The following is a 20,522-nucleotide window of genomic DNA, read 5'->3' as shown; positions in this document are numbered from 1 at the left end:
TCATTTTTCTATGCAAGTATACTCAAGAGGGTGATCTACTATGAATGAATAGTACACAAAAGAGTACTGATCAAGATATTGTATCCCAATACAATAAATGAAAACTAAATAAAAAAGAAAAATCATTTTCTGTACCTTAAATTTGACATAAAACATGTAAAACGTGACAAACTGTTGTCAACCACAAACCAGATCTGAACGCCGCTCTTCTCACCTGACAGCCCCGAGTCTTCCTCACTGTTGTCGCCCTCCTCTCCAGTTTTCTCCAGGTTACTTAGGGATTTGCTACGCGTTCTAAATTTCCTCAGCAGATTCCTGTGCTCCGTGTATGTAATGGGTGGACTGTCAGGACTGATGTGGACCGGACGAGGTGTTCCATAGTAGTTCCCTAATCCGGTGAAAATGAAATAAGGCTGGTCAGTTAGTTTCCTGGGATAGTCTAGGTTTTGTAGTAGTTGTTGTTAGTATGGTCCTCCAAGGCAGGGCTTCTGCAGCACCTCCCGGCAAATAGATACAACATGACTGAAGTGTCATCACAAGGGCTCAGTGCTTTATCAGAAAGTGAACAATATGAGATGCTGTGATTTACAGGCATGATTCTAAAATGTATGAGCCTGCGGGTTCAAAAATTGGTCTGTAAATACATTTTAAATTATTTGTGTACTGCAGATGAGTAATGGATGCGCAATAGCTCTAAAGTGAGCAGACAATATAATCCACAAATACATGCAGGTCATTTTCTGCATACAAGTTATATCTTAAACACTTCTTACATAACTGTATGCATTTATAATCTGTATTCGTAACGCTTAGAGAGAACATTTTGTTTGTCCAATAGATAAAACATTCAAAACTTTTTAATGGATAGCAAAAATGTTTAAAAATATGATATTTCTAAATACCCGGCTGATAGTGTCATTACATGTTTGTGTATTATGTGTAAAAAAACATTATATACAACACAGAGTCAAATGCGGTTTTGTGTATCTTAAGGGTGAATCAAGAGCTTTATTTCACCAAAAATAGCCAACAGGACCACAAAAAAGGTGGTTATCATTACCAAGGTCACCATAATAATGCATGATAATCCATTTCACTGTCATTGTATATTCTCTAGAAGCGTGAAAATCCACCAAGGATGAATCACTGTACATACGACTACAGCGATCCTACATAGACCTATATCTAGAGACCTCCAACAGCTTTTTAAAGCCGTCCTAATCTCCGTCTGTTATTGATCGAGTGACTTGCGGCGGTAAGTAAATCATACGGCCGAATCGCCAAGGTGAGAATGACGTTTATTGCGTTCTGTAAAAGCAGCAGCATTTTTTATGCTAATTCATTTTATTTCTTTAATCAGGCGAGGTAGCTGATCCGACCCCTGAGACTCATAATTCACATGCTAAAAGCACATGTGTCACAGAGAATAAAGTCATCATGGTAAAAAACCAAATGTGCTGTTTAACACAATTATATAATTTTATAAATAGTTTATACATAAATGCTATGCCTGATATGGCTATTTAGAGGGTATATCACCTTTATGATTGAAGATGATCTTATATCTTTAGTAAAACATGTAAAGACATGTACTGTAAATATAATATTCATTACATTCTGACCCTGTTGAAGATTTGCTTACACCAGCATAGATCTGCACGGGACTCGGTTGTTTGGTTTGGTGCAGGTCTATCTGGTGGACCTGTATTACTTTGTATTTTGCATTAACTTACTGTTTATGGAAAGCACAAGTAACGTGTTTTTCTCAGCACCACCTGGCTGAGTTTCATGGAGTTCCCATGACATCACAAAAAAGTTCATTTACATTGCATTTTCATGTTATTTATGAGGTATGAATATCTTTACAATACAATTAAATGAACAGTAAATGCATAAATGTATGTGTTAATACGCACACCCAAATGAAAAGAAGCTGTGCACTGATTATTGTCAACTGCAAATGTTGTGCAGTATTGTATTAACACCTAGTTAAAGGATTATTCCACTTTCATAGAAAAAGTGTCCCCCATGTCATCCTATAGTAGATGTTTATGTTTTTTTTCAATCGAAAAGAAAGGGCCTTAAATGATCCCCACCAAGGCATAAGGGTCTTATCTAGTGAAATAATTATCATTTTCACCAAAAAAAGTACTTCTTAACCACAACTTCTCATCCTGCACTAGCCTTGTGATGGGCCAGCGTGACCTTACGTATTACGTAATCACGTCGAAAGGTCAAGCATGACGTATGCGAAACTACTGCTCCAGTGTTTGCAAGTGTGGAGAAAGAGGACCGTTCTGATGTTGTGTATGTGAAGTGAGAATAATTAATGTCTTTGTGTCAGTTTATTGTTTAAAATAATCCGCAAGTGCGTGTACCTGTATGTAACACGTGACCTTTCAATGTGATTACATAAGGTCGTGCTGGATGTTTTACATGGTAGTCGCAAGCGTCTAGTTGATTTTCAAAAGGAGACGTGCGGAAAGCAGCAAAATGTAGGCCAGGGTTCCCACACCTTAGTTAACTTCAAATTCAAGGACCTTTCAAGGACTTTACAGGTCCAATACCCTCAAATTCAAGGACTTAAAGGAGTAGTCCACTTTAAAGATGGGGTCCATTGAATTTTCATAGAAGGAATAAAAAATACTATGGTAAGTCAATGGGCCCCATCTTTAAAGTGGACTACTCCTTTAATGTGGGGACAAATTTCATTGAGGGCAAGGTTACATCGTGTTACCTTTTAAAACACACTGTTACGGTTCCCTTTCTGCGGTGACACTTTGGGGGCGCCTCCAGGGTTAAATGCGTCTGAATGTGTACAGTATATCAAATTCAACCAATGGTGAGGCTTAACGACAAAGACAGGGTGACGCGGGAGCCAGGAAGTATATAACTATCTGAAATATTGCCAAAGATGGTGTTACAGGGATGCAGGATGTATGGCAAGGGAGACGCAGCGTCTCGTTCCCTTCTCAAGGAACAACAGTTACATACGTAACCCGAGACGTTTTCATGTGTCAAACACAACTATGCAAAAAAGCATTTTGGTATAAATCAACATTGCATACAGAAGATATAAGCATTTAAAGCGAACAGTTTAGCACGTGTGCTTAAAAAGTCTAGAATTTGTATTATATTATCCTACACTACACAGGGAATAATATGGATTTTTTTTCCAGAAAACTTCTTTCACAAAACAGATTCAAGCACTTTCAATGACCTGTATTTATTTATGTATATTTTAAAAAACTTCCCAGCCTTGAATTTTTTCGCCCAGATTCACAAACTTTCAAGGATTTCAAGGACCCGTGGGAACCCTGGTAGGCGGTTACAGAGGTGGAGCGGAGTCTGTCCACACACCTTGCTTGTGCACCCAAAATCCTGGCCCTACCGCATACACTGTTGAAGATAAACGTATTTGCAATAAATGCTGCCAAAATGCTTCCACTACACTAAAAAAGCTGTAGTCAAGTCCTCTGCTTGCCGGGAACTTAATTTCTTTTTGACTGAAGAATGAAAGACATAAACATCTTGGATGACATGGGGGTGAGTAAATTATCAGGATATTTTTATGAAAGTGTAGTAATCCTTTAATACCAACATAAAATAGACATAACTGCATGAAACCAAACCATTTTGGCCTTAAAGCAAGATGTCCCAGCTAATACTTATACAGTACAATTATGTCAATAATAAAACAATAAGTACAGTAAAAATTGTGCTTTACCACAATAATCCTTTACACCCTTTATTGATTTTTTTTGGTACATATTATGATATATGTGCGCTGACCTTTAAACTTGCCGCTCTCTAGTAGCGCCCCAGACTCCTCAAGTGAGAAGAACTCTTCAACTGAGACAAAGTTATAGTCGACTCCTTTGATCTCCCCGTCCCGCCGCTGTCTAGTCGTACCTGGGGGCGACAGCAGACAGAGAGGATTGTGATGAATACAGCAAATCTAAATCACATGCAGAATTATTGACACATCACTGACCTAAAGGCCTTTAGCTCAGTGTATGTGCAGTCACAGATTAAGATGGCATCTAATTCCCTCTCCATCCATCCTTGACTGACAAGAAACAGGGCTATGAACAGCCCAGACCAATTAGAGGGATCCAGTCTTGAATATTTGACACAGCTCTCTCTCTCTTTCTCTCTCGCTCTCTTTCTCTCTATCTATCTCTCTCTGTGGTCTCTGAACGGTTTAACACTGACACATCATCAATCACAAATTCTTCATCACTCTTTCACTCCGTGTGGTATACACAAACATGCACAAATCCTGCTTTCCACTTCAATTTCTCTAATTAAGAGTCTGATAAGTAAAAGCACCCAATACATCACAACATGAGCATTAGTCTCAACACTTCCCTCTGAGATGCACTATAGTGTGTATGTGTGTGTGTGTGTTTCTGTTTGTGTGTGTGTGTGTGAGTATTGGTATATCCACCAGTAGCTTTACACAGCCAGGGGGTTATTGGCATGATTAGACCGAGTTACTTTCTGCCACGCCCACCATGCGTCAATCACAGATAAAGAAGGGGACACAAACGAGAGAAAGAAGCATCATCTGTCTAATTTAAGGGTGGCCTCAAGGGTGTGCATGTGTACGTGTGCACATGTGTGCATACACAATTAAGCAACTCTTAACGCACACAATTTGCTGTGAATACAAAAAACGCTGTTTAATAGGAGAGGTCTGTATCTGTGTGTCATGTATTATGCATATGCATAATTACATAAATTGCATGCATGCACTACTGCATCTTAATTAAATAATCAATAGCATGGTGCATGCAGAAATATTATATTAGAAATCTCTGGAAAGAAACTTAAAAAAAAGGACAATTATACTGTAATGACATAATGACATATGGATTCACCCAAAATCCGGCCCCTTCTGCATACACAGCTAAATTTAAATTATTACAGTGTTAAATTTAGATTTTAAATTGAGTTTGCAAACCTGGTTACACTTTACAATAAAGTGGAATTTTTTAACATTAGTTAATGCGTTAGCTAACTAACAATGACAATGTAATACTTCTTCAGCTTTTATTAATCTCAGTTCATGTTAATTCCAGCATTTATTAATACATTTTTAAAATTGAAAGTTAATGCACAATGAACAAACATGAATAATTGTATTGGCATTCACTTTACATTAACAAAGGTGAAAAGTGCTGAATAAAATATTGCTCATTGTTAATTCATGTTAGCTAATGCATTTAATATGAACAAATACATCCTAAAGTGTTACCGCAAACGTTCATTGTAGATAGGCTGAGACTAGGGAACCAAAAGTGTAGGCTAACACTGTATGTGTTATTTGGAAATGAAGTGTTTTCTAACTGTTATGTTATGTATATGATGACTTCATTGACCGTGTATTGAAAGCCATCATAGATCACACTGCGGACAACCGCACGGCTGTACATTTTATAGGCACATCCCAAAGCAGGAGAGTATTGGCGGTTTGGACGGTATTGAGCGGGTTTTTTCCACGCCAGTGGACACATACTGATGGACAGATATGTAGTTAATGGATATAATAAAGAAAAGACCAATCAGTATGCAAATATTACAAATATTGTGTGATATATGTGACCCTGCCTGTAGAACCAAGCCTAAGTCATTTTTTGTGATTTACTTTGTGATTTACTGTGATTTTGTGATTGATTTCAACATTAAATCATTTGACATAATGTAAAGAAGATTCTGTGTAAATATAACCGTGATATCTTTAATATTGACTGAGTAAGATCATATCAAAGATTAAAATCAATGTAAATTCAATGAGTGAAATCAAACTTTGATGTTCCAAATCTCATAATAAGATTTCACAGTCTATCTCAAATATACTTCAGCATTTTAATAATGTAATTCTGCAGGTTTACAGTTTTACAACATTGTTTAAAGGAAATACTTCATAAAGCCTTTTGCATGTAGGTTTGCATGTATAATAATATAAAATATAGTACCAATGATATAAAAAGTTAAGTTTAAGATGAAGTATAACACTGCAGGGAGCTTTAGTAGCTGTCTGGCATGTTTTGTGAACTACCAAAACACATTAAAAACTCTTGAAACTGAAGATTTCCATTGGTAAGCTCTGTGGGACTGCAGGGATATCTCTTAACAGACACTAGACAAGCTCAGTGTGAATAATTATCTCTAAGTGATTGAGCCACACATCTGAGACATCAGGAATACATTATGATACTCTCAAACCATGAATTAATGATGAGCCCATTAATTGTTTGTCGAGTGTTTTTGACCCCCTGAGTCATAATGGTGACCCTCTATAAATAACCTCACGGTGACCTCGGCATACCCAAGGTCCTTCTCATGACAGAAAGAGACGCATAAAGCTACACAACAAGACCAATGATAATCCTATATTGGCTCACATATCATATACATACTCATAGCTGAAGTCTCTGTTTAAGATGGACACAGGGGTATTCAACAGCGCGCACTGATGCTTGTTTCCAGACGCCCATAAATTAGGCTCAAGCAAACAAAAGCAAAATAATGACAAAATCTTGAGGGAAACACATGATGCAAAAATGAGTAAATATATATTTATTTTCACCCCAGCGTTGGGTCAAAAGGGAAGAAGCCTTTAACTTATTTAACCCTTTAACGGTCATTTAACTTATATAACCAAAATTCTGGGTTGTTTTAAGTTTTAACCCCATTTTTGGATAAAATCTAAACATTTTCTGGGTTAAAACCCAACAGCTAGGCTCATCCCTTTTTGCCCTAGCGCTGGGTTGAAAATAACCCAGCACTTTTTAGAATGTATGATGTAACATGAATTAATCTGTCATGCAAGTTTAGCAGCAATGATACATAAAAGGTTTTTAATATGTATTAAAAATACAATGAAATGAGCTGTTTTTAAGTTTGTTATATGTTGTACAAAACTGAACAAAACCAAGCAAAGCAATCTATTCTCTTAAAAAGCCCTTTGTAAAGTACTTACCCATTATAAAGGCCATTTAATTTTATTCTACTGTATGAATAATTGATAAACATCCAACCGTTTCTTAATTCTTTTAAGCGGTTTAATCCTTTATGTCCTGCTCTGCTCTGTGGCAATGGGCCATGTGATCTAACTGTACTCACTGTCTCTGTATGTCTAGTCAATGTTTATCATTCAATGGCTGTGGTTTAATGGCATCGCTCTGAATCTGCTCTATATCAAAAGTCCTTCACAAAAATGCAATTATCTCAGCTTTTTGCTCAAAATATGGTATTTTTAAAGAAACCTACCCATATTTGAGAGGTGATGAAAAGAGAACAAATGAAGGTAGGATGAAATTTTTTTTTCGTTTGAAAGCAGTGATTCTTTCATTTGATATATTGAATGTTTATATATTTAAAGAAGAACATTTTCTGGAAGGTGTTAAACTTTTGTAAAAATCATAAAAAATGATGGCGCTAGCTGGCAACTTTTTTTAAAACGCTGTCAGGGAAAGAGTTAAATAAGGAATAACACAGCTCTACACAAGTATCTAATCAAGTATAGGCAAGTCTTTATATTTATAGTGAGGGCTATGGAGGACTCGGGGGACTGTCAGGAGATTCAATAGAGTCAACTTCAGGGGCACAGAGTTCCTGTTCAAAATGTAGAGGAAGTCAATATTTAACCATGTAATAGCCTCCAAACTTGCTTTATGCAAATAAAAAATTTAACTGGGATTTTGTGCATCTCACATGCAATGGAGATTTATACAGTACTTAGTTTATGAGATGGCTAATTTGTATGAATTCGTAAGACCACATTTGTATGTGATTTGATTTAGTGTTTAAGGGTGGGCATCATAATTGTTTTTAATGAGATGGCTAAAGGCCAAAGTATATATTCCATTTTAATGTGTATGCGAGGGTCAAAGTATAGTGCTCATGATGCAATTTTCATCATTAGAAGAGTGCGCGCGTACTGTATGTGCACTGCTACAGGAAAACTTAGGATGTAGCCCAGGAGATGCATTGCATTTTGTCGCAATGCACATGCTTCAAACATCTGTGTACACATACATGTCAAATAAACTATACTTTGCCAGACTATGTGTTTGTCTGTGTGCATACGTTCGCCTACATACAAAAAAAACAGACTATACTCCGAGCTTAAATCTGTAAGGGGGTGAATTTTATATCCCCCATCCATCCGTTTGGCCCAATGGCGAAGTCCAAACCGCATGGGAAGGATTGATAGCGCGTTCGGTCTTTTCCGGAGCTTTGCAGATGACGTTTTGGCGTTACGTAATTTAGGTATATTTATCTCTAATCTGACTCCAAAGACAAAGATTTAGTTTATATTATATTACAAATTTGATTGATTATTACTTTTAAAGCTTACAGAATTTAGATGGATGTTTGTTTATTTATTCTGATAAAGCTCTGGTATTACACTCGTTCATTCGGTTCTCACAGTCGCACATGATCCTAGTACGGGCCTCATAATTAATATACTGGTCAACGGTCGTAAGCGAATCAGTGTTGGTCGCTGCCAGAGGTTGGACTATACGCTTAAGCGGCCGCTTTCTGCGTGCTCAACTTTAAACATACTTTATTTAGTCCCCTTAGAGGTGACACTTAATTATTACAATTATTATTTCTAATCAAGATTAACGAATATAATAACATTGAAATAAACAGAGGTTGAGGCTGACCCTATTTAGAGTAATCAGAAATGTTACTCTAAACGGAAACACAGCCTCCACGCTTCTAAGTACACTTAAACTAACGCCAATTGCTAGTCGTATCTCTCAAATCCTCAGCTGATGTATTATTCACTATCTAACTGGGATTGGGCCGATCCTAGCCTGATTTCAGTCCTTACGGTAACTACGGATACAACGATATTACTTGCAGTGTCAACATTTACCGAGCAACACAGAATAAAATCAAATATAACAATTTATTAACCAGGTAGGTAAAACATAATTCAGAAGCCAATTCACATTCCAATTCAAATACGAGAAAACAAATATAATCAAATGAGAATAATGCATACCTGGCAAGTGATGAATATCTGGTTACAGATTTCTCAAAGTAAAATAAAATACATGATGCTGTATCAAAGATACAGCATCATGGGGGTGAACTTCCATGAACAGAAAGACCCACTGAACCATTTTACATCATTCCCTTAAATATCCAGAGAGACAAAGCATATTGGAGTTTGCTACTGATTGGTTGTTGTAAAATTCAGGGGTGTTGCCTAATATACATACAGTGGGTGATTGGTCAACATCTCTAAGGTAGGAGTTGTCTCCCAACATTAGGTTAAGTTTACTTGTTTATTGTCACAGATTAACATTGAATCCTGTTGTTGTATGGAGATGTGGTGTTTGAAAATCAAGTGTAACTCTCCAGGGAGTCTCCTGTATTCGAGATAAAGTTCTGGTTCCCGAGAGGGGTGTTTTGGGGGTCTTGGTCCCCTGCCGTGAGTCCTGGAGGAAAACTTGTTGTGTTGCAAAAAAGTTCTCTTTTGATGTCCTTGCTGCCTCAGGCACCTACAGGGCACACACACTGCACTCTCGGGCATCCATGCTGTGTTCCCAGGAAGGGCTGACCTTTTGGTCAGGATCAATCAAAATTCTTACAGTATTTCCCCGCTTGGCCCCGCAGGTGAATTGTAATAGGGTACCTGCGGGGTCAGACAAAGCAAAGAATTTTTTTTTTTTTTTTAGAGTCTTTGGAACACAGATATCTGCAGTGGGGTGAGGGCACAGGTATCTGCAGTGGGCTGAGGGCACAGGTATCTGCAGTGGGCTGAGGGCACAGGTATCTGCAGTGGGCTGAGGGCACAGGTATCTGCAGTGGGCTGAGGGCACAGGTATCTGCAGTGGGCTGAGGGCACAGGTATCTGCAGTGGGCTGAGGGCACAGGTATCTGCAGTGGGCTGAGGGCAAGGGCAGCGTGTGTGGATTCCTGTGTAGATAAGGTGCCTGATGTGCAGCACTGGAACATGGTGAAGGTGAAGATCAGGGCACTGCCAATGGCACACCCTCGGAACACCCAGTCCCACCAGGTGTATGTGTAAAAGGAGCAAGTGGTACGATAGGGTCAAATATATCTGATCTGTAAAATTACCATCATTCTTTCCCACTGTTGTATTTGGAGTTTAGCTGAATTAAAAAGGTACTTGGTCTCTGGATATTCAAGGAGAGGATGCAAAAGATCAGGTTAAAACAATAAAAACATAACATTAAGGTATGCATATTATAAAAATAAAACCCAGAATATTCTAAAATAACCTTCAAGTATGCATATTATAGATTATATGAAAATAAAAACAGAGATTGTTAAAATGATCTTCAGGTAGGCATATTATAGATTGTATAAAAATAAAACCCAGAAAATGTTAAAATAACCTTCAAGTATGCATATTATAGATTATATGAAAATAAAAACAGAGATTGTTAAAATGATCTTCAGGTATGCATATTATAGATTGTATAAAAATAAAACCCAGAAAATGTTAAAATAACCTTCAAGTATGCATATTATAGATTATATGAAAATAAAAACAGAGATTGTTAAAATGATCTTCAGGTATGCACATTATAGATTGTATAAAATAAAACCTAGAAAATGTTAAAATAACCTTCAAGTATGCATATTATAGATTATATGAAAATAAAAACAGAAATTATTAAAATGATCTTCAGGTATGCATATTATAGATTGTATAAAATAAAACCTAGAAAATGTTAAAATAATCTTCAGGTATGCATATATTGGGTCATGTGAAAATAAAAAATTAAAAACCAAAAGGTGTTAAAATAACATTCAGGTATTGGGTCAAGTGAAAATAAAAAACTGAAAATGTAAAATTTGGTTATGCATACTATAGGGTGTATCAATAACAGTGATAGTATTATACTGCTATAATAGATTTAGGTATGGACATTGTAGTCCATATATAATAATAATAATAATAATAATAGTAGACACATAGAGTTGTAATCATAACCTGCACACATCTATAATTAATTTTTCAAAAATACTCTTAATTTTCTCACATAAACAACTTGTAGGCCTAAGATAAACTTAGAATATGTTCAGAACATGTTGAGTTCATAAGTACAAGTGAAGATTCAGAATCTGTTAGATTTCTATGTGTATGTGTACAGGTATGTGCCTTTGTGTAGATGTATATGTATGCGTGTATAGGCATGTGTATGAGTATGTGTATTCCATAAATTTAAAGATTCAGAATCTCGGACTTCTATGTGTTTATGTGTATGGGCAGGTGTAGAGATATGTAAATATGTGTATAGGTGTATGTGATCTGTTGACTAAGTCACGTTTAAATATTTAGGAGTGGAGTAAATTGTTTGATTGATCAGTAGAAATGCCCGCACTTCAAGTTCAATCATTTTGACAATGTTTGTGCTGTTGTTAGTGATAGGTTGAAAATCATGGGCCCTGATTTACAAGTATCCCAACAACAGTAAGATTATTGTTTAGGTATTTGAGATTTTAATAGTAAGTATGTGTTGTGTGGTGTGTTGCATGGTGTTTAGGTCTGGATAGTCTTTACGTCTATACCAGATATGTTGCAAGATTGCGTTGGAAAATGTGTGTGTGTGTATATACGTATGCATGTATGTATGTGTGTGACTGTGTGACTGGGAGATGGGTGGATTTTATCTCTAACAATTAGTGTTGCAAATTTCGAGGCCATCGCTATTCATGATGGTATAGTGTAGTGAGGTGTAAAATGGCCTTTGAATTTTCTTCACACCCAGATCCCAGACTTTTAGGTTGTGTTTCTGCAAAGTTTGTTGTCCTTGATGTGGCCAGACATCTCTGGCCAGGATTTACAGCTTTCAACCTGATAAAGGACAAACAGAGAAGCAATTTAGTTTTTAACCCTTTATGCAATTTGCATTAAGACATGTGGTACAATTTCTCCTGGTGATCAGTCATTAGGGAATAGATGTACCATTGTCATATTACTTTGCAAATTTATTTTCAGAGATTAAATTAGTTTTAAATCCTTTGGTCAGAGTTTTTTTTTTTTTTTTTTTTTTTTTTTTATTAACTACTGCTATTGCAGTGTAGTCCGACAGCATATTACTTCAAGCTGTGATAGCATTTAAACCCTTGCTGTCTGCTGTGAGCATTCAAACTCCATTTCTGCTGGAGAACTTTTCCATAAGCTCAAATGGCTTCATTTTAAGTTGCTCAGTTCAGTCAGACCTGTGGGCAATTCATCAGCTCATCACACCTTTGACTGCTTCAGATCTCTGACCCAAAAGGACTCTTTTGCTTGATGTGTTCAGCATTTATCATAGGTTTAGTTACCAAATGATTAAAATAGACCTCTGTATTGGATTAAAAAATGGGTTAAAGATTTCCAGTGAAGGAGATTTGGTTCACTTATCATGAGTGTCACATTAATTTTTAGTGTAAAAACATGGCAGCACGTGACAGCGTACTCCGCTCCTTGACAAACTGGGTGGTGGACCAATTCTGTGAGTTTGGCCTGTGCAAGTTACTCCATATAGAACATGTAATACACCACATTTTACCATCTGAGGCCTGTTTGGCCATGACAATATAATGGATATTGCAACTTGATCACAATGTAGATTATATTATATAAAAAACAGTATTAATTAAAAATACATTCGTTACTGATCTCTTAAGGATTACCAGACTGATGTTTGTGTGTCTGAATTTGCAAGATGTTCCTGTATCAATATATTTGAATGTGAAAAGGTGTCAGCCCTGGACAGACTGGTGTGAGGCACAGATTTTCATTGGTTCATGCTAATGTATTCCTACAACAGTTTCAAGACTAAAAATTGTGTGGCCTTTCACATCTCTATAAAGCTGTACAAAACTGTCTTTAAACAATTTTCACAGACTCATAGGGAAAGACTAAGCCAAGAACTTTTAACAGTCCTGGTGTTTATCAAGTTCTTAAAGAACACTTAGATTGATTTACAGAAGGAAAAATATGGTTACAGACAATTGTCTCTCTTAAAAACAATGTTCTCTCTTGGGAACAATGGCCCGTTATCTGAGTGGGGGGTAAGCCCTTTCATCTCAGTTGGGTGTCTCACAGTGAGAGATAAGACCATTTGTGTTGGCCTAGAAAAACATTATATTTTCCTGCAACAATTTTAGGTTTTGCTTAATTGTATCTCATCAATGGAGGAATACTACATTGAATTAGAAGTTTGTAATTGTAATATGACTTACTGAGTCCATTCTATTCTCATTCAGTCCAGAGTGATCTTTTAGAAGGCTCACTCACAACAACTCATTTAAAATCATTTCCCTACTTGCTTAATGTCCAGCATTCAGTTACATTTCTCTATGCATTGGGGATTTTTAAATCCAACAACGCTGCCTTCAATCATTCATACATTTCCTTCATTTCCTTCATTCTCCAGCTTGATTACAATATTACCTTAATTCATCAAATATAGATTGTACACTGATGTTTGCAGCATTTAAAAATCTTACTATCTGTGTGCTTTTCACGTCTCAATTGTCCAAGTCCTCCCTTCACATGCAAACACATTCATTGCATTGTAGTTTAAATCATCCAACATCATTTTCCAATTGTTAAAAGTTATTTTGGCACTCTTTCCAGGTTGTGCATTTACTGTCACAAACATAAACAATTGTGTAGAATTTGGTGATTTAAATTTAGATTCCTTGTTTGAGAATCAGAACAAATTTTGGATGATTTAACTCCAATGTGAGACGATCTTTTGTTTTCCGTAGGCACGTAAACAAAAGATCTTAACAGAGCAAAGCAATTCATTCTTCATTTAACATCACACAGCATTTCCTAATAATGTGGTTTCATTTCATTCTTAAAGCCCCACCGGATTTGATTTCCAGTCTAACATTAGGTATATTTACAACCTATTTCATAAATGTGGGATGTTTAAAACATTCCCTCAAACATTTTTAAAAGGCAAAGAAAAGATTGACTTACCACATCAGCTGAAGAAATAGAAGAAGATCAAACCTTTAGCTCCATGAAAAGACTCTTATTCTCCAGGGATCGAATCAGTCGTACTTTGTACATTTTGATAAGATTTCCACTGGTTGAATATCACGTCCCGGGAATCACCACTTTGTAAGGGGGTGAATTTTATATCCCCCATCCATCCGTTTGGCCCAATGGCGAAGTCCAAACCGCATGGGAAGGATTGATAGCGCGTTCGGTCTTTTCCGGAGCTTTGCAGATGACGTTTTGGCGTTACGTAATTTAGGTATATTTATCTCTAATCTGACTCCAAAGACAAAGATTTAGTTTATATTATATTACAAATTTGATTGATTATTACTTTTAAAGCTTACAGAATTTAGATGGATGTTTGTTTATTTATTCTGATAAAGCTCTGGTATTACACTCGTTCATTCGGTTCTCACAGTCGCACATGATCCTAGTACGGGCCTCATAATTAATATACTGGTCAACGGTCGTAAGCGAATCAGTGTTGGTCGCTGCCAGAGGTTGGACTATACGCTTAAGCGGCCGCTTTCTGCGTGCTCAACTTTAAACATACTTTATTTAGTCCCCTTAGAGGTGACACTTAATTATTACAATTATTATTTCTAATCAAGATTAACGAATATAATAACATTGAAATAAACAGAGGTTGAGGCTGACCCTATTTAGAGTAATCAGAAATGTTACTCTAAACGGAAACACAGCCTCCACGCTTCTAAGTACACTTAAACTAACGCCAATTGCTAGTCGTATCTCTCAAATCCTCAGCTGATGTATTATTCACTATCTAACTGGGATTGGGCCGATCCTAGCCTGATTTCAGTCCTTACGGTAACTACGGATACAACGATATTACTTGCAGTGTCAACATTTACCGAGCAACACAGAATAAAATCAAATATAACAATTTATTAACCAGGTAGGTAAAACATAATTCAGAAGCCAATTCACATTCCAATTCAAATACGAGAAAACAAATATAATCAAATGAGAATAATGCATACCTGGCAAGTGATGAATATCTGGTTACAGATTTCTCAAAGTAAAATAAAATACATGATGCTGTATCAAAGATACAGCATCATGGGGGTGAACTTCCATGAACAGAAAGACCCACTGAACCATTTTACATCATTCCCTTAAATATCCAGAGAGACAAAGCATATTGGAGTTTGCTACTGATTGGTTGTTGTAAAATTCAGGGGTGTTGCCTAATATACATACAGTGGGTGATTGGTCAACATCTCTAAGGTAGGAGTTGTCTCCCAACATTAGGTTAAGTTTACTTGTTTATTGTCACAGATTAACATTGAATCCTGTTGTTGTATGGAGATGTGGTGTTTGAAAATCAAGTGTAACTCTCCAGGGAGTCTCCTGTATTCGAGATAAAGTTCTGGTTCCCGAGAGGGGTGTTTTGGGGGTCTTGGTCCCCTGCCGTGAGTCCTGGAGGAAAACTTGTTGTGTTGCAAAAAAGTTCTCTTTTGATGTCCTTGCTGCCTCAGGCACCTACAGGGCACACACACTGCACTCTCGGGCATCCATGCTGTGTTCCCAGGAAGGGCTGACCTTTTGGTCAGGATCAATCAAAATTCTTACAATCGTATGAATATTTGTACATAATTAGATTTTGCCCCTGTGATGCTGGGTTTAGTGGTTGGGGTGGGGTATCATGATCGTTTTTTTTTCTATTAATCATATATTTTGTATGATTAAATTCATATGAATTCATAAAAATTCGCTATGAGATCAAGTTGGCATCTATGGTTTAAACATATCAAATATGTCCACAACTAGAGTCGCTCAAATTACTCTCTGACAATTCCTCTATTGCATGGGTCTTCAACAGGGCTCCAGGGAACTGTGGGGGTCCGTGGTGGTATTACGAGGTCCTCCAAATATTGTTTGAATGCAAAATATTTTATTTATGAAAAATTAAATTTGGCATTAAACAAAAATGAATTAATAGGCTAACAATGTTTAACTTTAAAATTAGAAGCAAAACGTTCCCAGAAAAATCTATTTAAATCATGAACTGGGGGTCCCTGCTTCCTCTCTATTCATTTAGGTTGTCCTTGGCCCAAAATAGGTTGAAGACCTCTGCTCTATTGTGTACATATTTTCAGAAACGTAACTGAAATTTGATGTAAATTCAAATATAAAATCTGCACATTAAATGTGGTAATTATTTCTCTGCCTACCGCTATATGAGGCAGTAGTATATGCGATAAGTAAGGAATAATTGACGACAGGCCCTTGAATTATTTGAAAATAATGCACATGTGCCTTTACACCTTGGGTGTGCATTATTTTCAAATAATTCAAAGGACCGGAGTCAATTATTCCTCTTACACCACAGTTACTAGTACAAACATTGCTCTGGTGCCTATTTTTAAGACATTTAAAAGGTTAGGTGTGCGGTTTACAAAAAATGAATCAACACCCATAGAACCTTTTTCAGCCAATCAGAATAAAGCATTCAACATAAACAGACAGATTCTTATACTATTGGAAGAAAATCACAAACTGTATTCTTTACATGAAGTGCACAGGACACTCATGAGCACAAGCATGTTTCTGGACTAATATCACCTTACTCCAATAAGCATTATAACACTTATCTTTAGGCAAAAATGTAATGATTTATTAGACTGAACCTTAATAAATGATGTTTATAATCAATATTTAGATTGACCAGTCTGCTATAATGGATAAATGTATTTACTGAGCTCATTACAGTGCATTCTGGGATTGCCTTCTTCATAAAGGATACTAGACATGCTGCCTCAGGAAAATGACCAGAAGCAGATATTATTGAAGGCAACATAATTAAGCTTCTTATATTTTGGTATAGCGACAGCCTCCACATGGAGCATTACTACTGTATGATGCATAAAAATGTTGCCAATCTATGAGCCCACTCACACAATATAGTGCCCAAAAGATCAATTCTTTATAATATGACATCTCAATCCGATGTAAGGATTAAACATTTTTCAATTGGTTTAGCAGAGTCAAGGACTGGCTAAATCTGGTGCTGTGCATAAAATTTCTTTCTTTAGTTTTTTTTTTTAAATCAAAGCATGAGGGTTTATATATTCATGTCACACCAATTACTTTCAGTGTTATAGCTGCATGCATTAGACAGGTACAGATGACTACCAAGCTGGAGGCATCCACAGTGTTTACTTTGCTGTTTTTCAAGTCTGTCAGATGAAACTAGAGCTCCCAGCCAGTGGCCACAACAGATCTGTCCACTCAAGTTAACCAGACTACTATACAGCTGCTTCAGGGTCACGCTGAGACATCTACACAACTACACTAAAGGCGAGTTATACACTAATAACCATTCATTGCTTTGGTTAAATTTGTCCTGTAACTGGTAAATCATCCAAGGTCATGGCTATTATGACTATTCATAACCACAGTGAAGAGCAAGAGCAAGTTTAGATTATTACATCCTACTGAGAATAATACTCAAAATAGTCATGCAAGATGGCAATTATACCGTGCAAATTGTGTTTAGCATTAATTTTATGAACATGTTTGCCTGGTTAACTGATTAACATTAAGCCTTTGGCAAATCAGGTCCTAAAATAGTATTGAAGCGTTCAATCTATCTGTGTACTTCACTGCTGGCAAACTGTGCTTTTAATTAAACTTATGCAATAAAATGAAGAACAAAATGACCTACCTGACTAGAGAAAACAAAGAATAAAGACTGTTGTTATATTAAGACTTTAAGTAGATAATGCGTGACTATTACAACATTAGTCAGTTTCTTGTATGAGCAAATGATTCCCTTTAAAGCTTTGACTGTAACGCGATTAACCTATCTATAAACTCACTTCATTATCATAATAGAATCAGCTTTATTATACAATTTGTCAATTTATTCTTCCAAATTACGCAGCTCAGTCATCTTACTGCAATGATTACATCAGTGTACAGAAATACAACATCAAAGAGGGCTAAATATATCTTCTCCAATTATCAGTTTGCTCAAATATTGCCTTTCAAAGGTTTAAATATATTTAGATACATGTATAACCTGTTAACAATGAAAAAATTGAGAAAAATACTGGCCATAAAAAATATTTACTATATGTAATAATATACACCGACCAACCATAACATTATGACCACCTGCCTAATATTGTGTAAGTCTCCCTTTAGCCACCAAAACAGCCCTGACCCATCGAGGAACGGACTACACTATCAGAACCAGCATTCACTTTTTATCCATTTCAGCTACAGTAGCTTGCTGTTTAATCGGACCACACAGACCATCCTTCGCTCCCCACGTGCGTTATGGCTGATCGGTGTAATAAACCAACCCAGTATCACGAAATAAGTACCTATAGTCACGTAAATTTGTGAGTCTTTTCCGTGACACTGACACGTTTTTCCTCCTTTTTGCGTGAACATGTCACGTATTTCTGTTTATGTGTCATTGTCACGTATTTGTAACAAAACTGTTTTTTCCTATTTTCTTACCATTGTCGCTTTGGTTTAGTGTTAGATTTACATAAAATGACATCCTTACCCAAACCCAACTCTAACCCTTATGCCAGGCGACAATGGTTAAAAATCATAAAATATAAAAAATAAATCATGAAAAAAGATATAAACCAATATTAAAAGTGACATCCTAACGTAAACACCAAATCTAACCATAAACCGAAGCGACAATGGTTTGAAAATAGGACAAAACTGTTGAGTAACAAATATGTGACAATGACACATAAACAGAAATACGTGACATGTTCACGCAAAAAGGCGGAAAAACATGTAAGCGTCACGAAAAAGACTCTTTTACATGACATAGGTACATAATTTTGTGATAAAGGGTTCAATAAACAATACATTACAACAAACTATACATTTTTGTGTAATGATATATTAGTGATATTTTTCCAGTCAACTGAAATGAGATTAACATTCAAACTCAGTGAATATACTTAAAATATAAGCACCTAATTTTTTATATGGAGGAATTTTTTTTTTTAATCTGGCAGTGATTGAAACAAATATTTGTTAAAATAAGCTGTTGCTTTATATGAATTTTTTCCTGTAAAAGTATTTGAATAATGAATTTATGATGGTGTCTATGTGAGAGCATTATGTGGGAATTTTGTATGTCATTGTATCTCCAATTTTTTTGAGTGTGTTTGGCAAAGCTAAGTTTAAGGCACGCTTGCAGTCTTGTTTATGTTTATGGGTCTCTCTGCAAACAGAATGGTGCGCGTCAAAGCAAGCAGCGTCAAGCTCGACATGACCTACTTCACTATAAATCAGAGATTACCCCACTCAAGTCCATGTAAACCTTCAAACTCACAACAACATAAACATACATGGAGCCAGATTATGTCCTTCAGTGAACTGTGAGTAAAGCAACAGAAAAACCTTCACAAACATATAACAGGAAACTTAAATCAGTGTGTGGTGGTCTTCTGAAACTTAAAAAGCTTTTAAAAGCAAACACTGGAAGAGAAAAGATTTACTATCTCGCTCAACTTTTAACACTACTGTCAATGTTGGACAATGTTACTTCTCAAAATTTAAAGATAATTCAGTCATATAGTTCAATTAATTTGTTGTTTTTGTTCCGTACAGAATGCCTATCTTTTTCTTTCTTTTTTGGGACAGTGCATGTGTCTCTTGTCTCCCCAGACAGATTACAATTAAACATTTAAAATAAGTGGTAAAATTAAAGAGAGAAAAAGATTAATTTGTGAAGTCTCAGTGCATGGTAATAATTTCACCATTAAACAGAACAAAACTTCATCTACTTAACAAAGCGCTTTTGATGAAGGTTAATCCAAATCTGTTTTATCTCTGCAGAAGGATTAAATGGGAAAGAAATGACTCAAAATATAATTAGAGTTTTAAGACTCAGAACAAATGGAGTTAAGTGGAAAAAATGATTCAAACAAACAGCTGAGAGAAAATAGGTGTGAAAGCACAATGTTTTGAGGAGGATTTTCCAGTTCATTCTCTCTATCACATCTTAGTGAAACCACATCATTCTTGAGTTTTTATAGACCCCTTAATCACCCACGTCACTGTGACGTCACCGCTCTAGCTGGAGGCAAAAAATAAGTAGGAACTCATAGCCGGCGCGCTAAAAGTTTGAGTTTTTGACTTCCCTGGTGAAAAACAAATATACTTTATTGTATTTCAAGTATATTTAACTTTGCAATAGTACATTACAAATATACTTACAAAGGAATGTACTTTCTTTAAACATATTTAAAGTATGCTTACAACATATTTGCGCGTATTTTTTACAATTAAACTATTATATTTCTACTATATACTATATACTATATAAACTATATACTTCAAAATAATTATACTTTAGTATATTTTCTAAAAGTATACTTTAGAAAAATATACTTAAAGTTAAAGTTTTGTGCAATTTTTAAAGTATACTAAATTTAAACTTATTTTAAAATGTATTTTAGGTATACTTTATCGGTATGCTTAAAGTTATCATTATAATAATGCACTGACAGTATATTTC

At 35.9% G+C, this 20,522-nt stretch overlaps 1 protein-coding gene across 3 annotated transcripts in view; it reads right to left on the bottom strand.

Annotated features, from left to right (window-relative positions):
• magixb (MAGI family member, X-linked b) overlaps positions 1–20,522 on the bottom strand; it is an 85,913-nt gene that overhangs the window by 38,781 nt on the left and 26,610 nt on the right. For 2 of the 3 annotated variants that reach the window (XM_065247474.2, XM_065247473.2), the window contains exons 4-5: positions 3,793–3,912; positions 215–388 (exon numbers count right to left, since the gene is read on the bottom strand). In XM_065247474.2, coding sequence (XP_065103546.1) covers positions 215–388; positions 3,793–3,912 — 294 coding nt within the window. The remainder of the gene's footprint in view (positions 1–214; positions 389–3,792; positions 3,913–20,522) is intronic. The other variant, XM_073816253.1, reaches the window with a different exon arrangement.

This window comes from Paramisgurnus dabryanus, chromosome 11 (genome assembly GCF_030506205.2).
Source record: "Paramisgurnus dabryanus chromosome 11, PD_genome_1.1, whole genome shotgun sequence".
Classification (NCBI taxonomy): Eukaryota; Metazoa; Chordata; class Actinopteri; order Cypriniformes; family Cobitidae; genus Paramisgurnus; species Paramisgurnus dabryanus.
This window is presented reverse-complemented; position numbering and strand designations above follow the sequence as displayed.